At 37.2% G+C, this 5,112-nt stretch overlaps 1 protein-coding gene across 1 annotated transcript; it reads right to left on the reverse strand.

The window, feature by feature from the left end:
* Window positions 1-217: 217 nt before the first annotated feature.
* On the reverse strand, window positions 218-1,443 carry LOC148029691 (uncharacterized). The gene is made up of 4 exons (XM_087687108.1): window positions 1,436-1,443; window positions 1,202-1,340; window positions 674-1,135; window positions 218-574 (listed from the first exon to the last, which is right to left on the reverse strand). The coding sequence occupies exons 1-4, from the start codon at window positions 1,441-1,443 to the stop codon at window positions 218-220; spliced, it is 966 nt and encodes a 321-aa protein (XP_087543234.1).
* Between the last annotated feature and the right edge of the window lie 3,669 nt (window positions 1,444-5,112).

Raw genomic sequence — 5,112 nt, forward strand, 5'->3', positions numbered from 1 at the left:
TAACATAGTGCCACATTAACAATATCTTCACGGGAGCCCTTCATCACGATTGACAGGATCTGCCTAAAATCACCTCCAAGAAAAGTGACCTTTCCACCAAATGGTTTATCACAGCTTATAACATCTCTTAAAGTTCTATCAACAGCTGGATTTTACAGGTGGATCGATTACATAGATCCAATGGAATTTTAAACCTCAAGTGAGCAGTACGACCGCCCTATAGAAGCAAAGCACCAATGCCAGATGATGTTATTGCTATTGCTATATGACGATTACTGCACAACCTAGCAAGCAAACACTTGTAAAGAAATGTCTTTCTAGACCCACCAGGACCATTTTTTAAAAAAACATCCCTAGAGTTTCCACCAATAGCACCTATAATTGCATCATATCCAACTCTATGTTCGTCATTCAACATTGCCTCCATAGAAACACAAACTCTACATTGCTCTAGTATATCATATGCATATTCATCTTCTAAAAGAGGGTTAGCACATAATTGAGAATCTGTTCCACGAGGTTCTGGGAATCCATCAAAGTCAGACAATCTTCGCCCATGTTGTAGCAAAAGATCCTAAAGATGCAATAAAGCCCTATTTGATGCCTCTTGTTGTAGAACTGTGGAAGATATATGCACATGCTCTAACTGTAACTTATACAAAATATCCTCTACCATTGGTGACATGGACCTATCCCAAAGCTGACCAGGTTGCGCAGGCTCACAGAAGACCAAAATTGCAACAAACAAAGCATGCAACTGGGCACCAATTTGTACAGATGCAGCTTCTTCCAAGCACATAGCACACTCATCATCACCCTCTAACATGCCCTTTGCAATGTAGGCTTCCTTAAAGGTATTGTACACCACATTGCCAACAGTATGCAAATAATCAAAAGACATACATCCTCGAGACACTGTCAAGAGCATTCGCAAGTAATAACGCTCACAAGATGTGGGCGGCACAAAGTATATTAGACCACATGTATCTCCACGCTTTCTCTTTGTCCATATCTTTTGTTGTGCATTCCACACCCAATACACCGGGAGGTCTTGATAGCGAATAGCTCGAGCCTCTGGATGAATAGGATTGCACACAAACCATTTTGTAAGAGTAGTTTTCTTGATATCTTCATTCTACATAACATCTGATATATTGTCTATATCTTGAAATACCACATAATTCTCATCATGCAAGTGTACTTGCAACCGATGTATATCAAGCTTCTCATTGTGCAATGCAAAGTCATATATTCGCCAACACGCTTCTGAAGCAAAAACATACCGTGCATCTAAATAACCCTTGATCTCATCCACTTCAGGAAAGGTCGTACCATTTAACCTTGAGTTTCCAATAGAAAATTTAATGGTTGCACGATCATATCCCTTGTATATATACTTATACAAATACTTAACAGCTGCCACTATTGAGCATACCTCGACATTTATATGTGCATTGTATTTTTTACTCAAGTAAGGATTGTATGGAATAATCCATTGATTATCAATAATATTTTTCTTTATTGTGATCATCTTTCCATCATCTCGTCTTCTATAAACAGGATAGCCAGAGCTATCAACAGTTGTTACATTCACAAACCTCTGAGGGAATTTTTTAGTGCATCGACCATTGCGCATGCAAGGGCTCTTGGGATTCATTGTACCGCAAGGACCATGGATATTGCATTTTGAGATAGTTTCAAACAAAGCTGAAAACTTTGCTTTATTAGGAAACTCAGCACAAACAAATCTATCATAATGGCATGCCTCAAAGGGTTTTAAAGGGTGCTCCAAAATTAGCAAAGTATGAGAATGCGGTAGCCCCTACTTTTGAAACTCAATCACACTAACATAGCCTGCAACATTCCCAAACAAATTCCTTTTCAACAGTGTATACATCATATCATCATGTTTTTTATGGAAGACTCGAGTAGTCAAATCAGGATGATCATAAGCAGTCAGTCCAGGCAACAAAGTATTAGTTATCTCTAACCACTTTGGATTACATGTCATCGTTATAAAGAGATTAGGTTTTCCCTTACTCCGCACTATAGCCATGGCACCCTGATAAAATTGATACATGTGCCTTGGCCCACTAGTAAAAGAAGATGGCAAAACCACCCTTTTACCAACAGAGACACCAATAATTCCCATTGGCCCATCATCCATCACTCCCATCATGTATGCTAAGTCCTTATAAACTTCCGAGCGTAAAACCGATTGATTCTGATGACACCAAACCAACCTACATTGCTCTATACTACAGTAAGCATCAACAATAAATTGTTGCAACAATCGACCACCCCGCAACATGCACACCTTAGTGTCCTCACACACTTGTAGTTGAAATGCATAAAGTTGCATCTGAGTACCTTATTAGACAATCCATGTATATTAATTGGAATATCAACACCACTATAAGGTACCTTTCCATGCCAACCATCATCACCCATAGTGAAAAGAAGAACGTATAGCATTGGCATATATGCCCTATGCTAGTTTGAAATAGCAATACATCGTCCATCTCGACTATAAACATGTATGTCTCAATGATCAAGAGTATTCTCATCGCCTTGTCCTGGCATGATAGCCATAACCTCAATTGCCATTGGAGCTGAGTATTGTCTATTAGCATGTTGAACCCCAAAAATAGTCATTCTCAAAGCATGCAAGGGATTGTTTTGCAATTGCATACCCACAGATCTAAAAGCTTGTGTATATGCATTGTGTTGATGTATCATAAATGGAGATGGATGTGGAATGGATGGGTAACTTTATAAAGAGGCAATGTATATAAATTGTTAAGTTACTTGCAAGCGAATTTGGCAATAAATTAGGCATAACATCCAACTGATTAGATAACATGCTCAGTATCATAAACATAAAGTTGTGCAAAGCTTGGCCTTTCCTATCATTGCACATTAGGAATAAAAGGGCCTATATGATGATAAATGGAGCCATGCACTCTAAAGGTATAAGAATTTCCCACGATAGACAAAAACTCATCAACATTGGCACCAAGTGACACAAATGCAAGAGCACTATTATATGCTCGTATATTAATTTTAAATACTCTACTTTGAGGATGCATACCATGCAACAAATCATGTAATAAACTGTGGTGGATATTGCAATGGTGGTAACATTACTTTTCCATTTCAACAACAATGTTTACCAAATAAAATTGACCCTTGCACTTGAGTCTCACATCTCCACAATCTAGCCGAACATCACTCACACATCTCAAAAAGACTCCCCATGGAATGCACAATCGGGTCTAAAATGGAGCAAAACCTCCATTTCGAGGACTAAAGGTTGGAGCATTATTGACATGTGACCCATTAATCACAGGATTTCCTAGATTTTGGTGATTTTCAGCATCACAATTATAATCATTAGCAAATTGTTGCTCAATCAAACTGTGGTCCCTCATGAATCAAGCTACTATGATTTAGAGCCTCTCCTTGCAAAATGTTATGACACTCAACTATGGTTGAACACATCTCTTTGTGCCCCCTCAGGTCATGTTTTGCCATTTGAGCCCTAAGCCTAGCAACCTGTCGTCGTCTATGTCGTGTAGAGTTGAGTCTATGCCTATGAATACGTAACACATAATCCATGCTAGTTGTTTGATGCAAAAATCCCATATTGTTTGGATTCTTACAAAGCCTACACATCAAGAGAGACCATGCATTCTTTCAAGGAGAGAGTTGATTGGGATTAGTATTTTCAAAAAGACTTAAAAGTAGAATCAATCTAGAATTACATAATCCAAAATACTACAGCAATTTAAATCAGCACAATCCTCCTACACGCAAGGAATAATAGTAGTCAAAATTAGAATCATCATATATTTTTATATGTTCTATACAATTAGATATCTAATCCAAAGATAGATGAAAAAAAACTATATCTAACCGGCAAGCGATCCCCCAAAGCCTATAACTCAAACCCAAACATCACTCTTCAACATGAATGTGCAATATATCTTAAACATTAGGATTCTTAAATCAACGAACTCTTCTCTATAGATTGCAAGACATAATAAGTCTGTCTATAGATCAAACCTTAAGAAAGAGGCAATATACTTCAAAATAAAAATGTATTTAATATTTGCAAATTCTTCAAACGAGAAAGAATGCGCATTATTCCAATCCATAGCAAGTTCTTAGACATTGAAACTAATATCGGAGAGAGAGAGAGAGAGAGAGAGAGAGAGAGAGAGAGAGAGAGAGAGAGAGAGAGAGAGAGAGAGAGAGAGAGAGAGAGAGAGAGAGAGAGAGAGAGAGAGAGAGAGAGAGAGAGAGAGAGAGAGAGAGAGAGAGAGATGTCCATATCCAAGTATTTTACAGATAATATTACTCTTTGATATATGCTACATTGCAAAAATCAACGAAGTTTTCTCTCTAGATTGCAAGACATAATAAGTCTATCTATAGATCAAACCTCAACAAATAGACAGTGGACACATACATAGAATTATAAATGCAATCAATGTTTACAAACTAAAAGAGAGAGAAATGCATCATAGACTGAAGCTCCCCAATAAATTGAACCAAGCATTGGAGAGAGAGAGAGAGAGAGAGAGAGAGAGAGAGAGAGAGAGAGAGAGAGAGAGAGAGAGAGATGAATATTCAAACATTACAATTAGACCACACAATTAGAGAATATTACTCACATGCATTACACCACAAAAATGAATAAAGTTATATCCACATCGTTTGACACCACATTCCATTACATTTTACTCAATTTAGTCTCGTTACAAAAAAAACAGTGGCCCAAGCACTTCAAAATAACATAAGCAAACAACAATAGATCATAACCTTCATCCAAATGTTGGAGAGAGAGAGAAAGAGAGAGAGATGAATATTCAAACATTACAATTAGACCATACAATTAGAGAATATTACTCTCGCATGCATTACACTGCAAAAATCAATAAAGTTGTATCCACATTGCAAGACATGATAATTCTTTATATAGATCAAACCTCAAGAAAGAGGTATCACATCGTTACGTTAAAACCAATATAAGCTTTACAAAAAGGAAGCACACATCATCACAAAAAAAATCAATGGCCCAAGCACTTTAAAATAAGATATAAGCGAGAC

The sequence above is a fragment of the Lygodium microphyllum genome, chromosome 10 (genome assembly GCF_053477565.2).
Source record: "Lygodium microphyllum isolate KBCC chromosome 10, Lygodium_microphyllum_v1.1.10, whole genome shotgun sequence".
NCBI lineage: Eukaryota > Viridiplantae > Streptophyta > Polypodiopsida > Schizaeales > Lygodiaceae > Lygodium > Lygodium microphyllum.

Bases quoted from the DNA above. Each gene is read 5' to 3' on its own strand.
- LOC148029691 (XM_087687108.1), bottom strand. The intron at 1,136-1,201 runs GTACACTTGCAT...GATGTTATGTAG, and splicing joins TTGATATACATCGGTTGCAA to AATGAAGATATCAAGAAAAC. The intron at 575-673 runs GTAGAGGATATT...TTGCATCTTTAG, and splicing joins ATAGGTCCATGTCACCAATG to GATCTTTTGCTACAACATGG.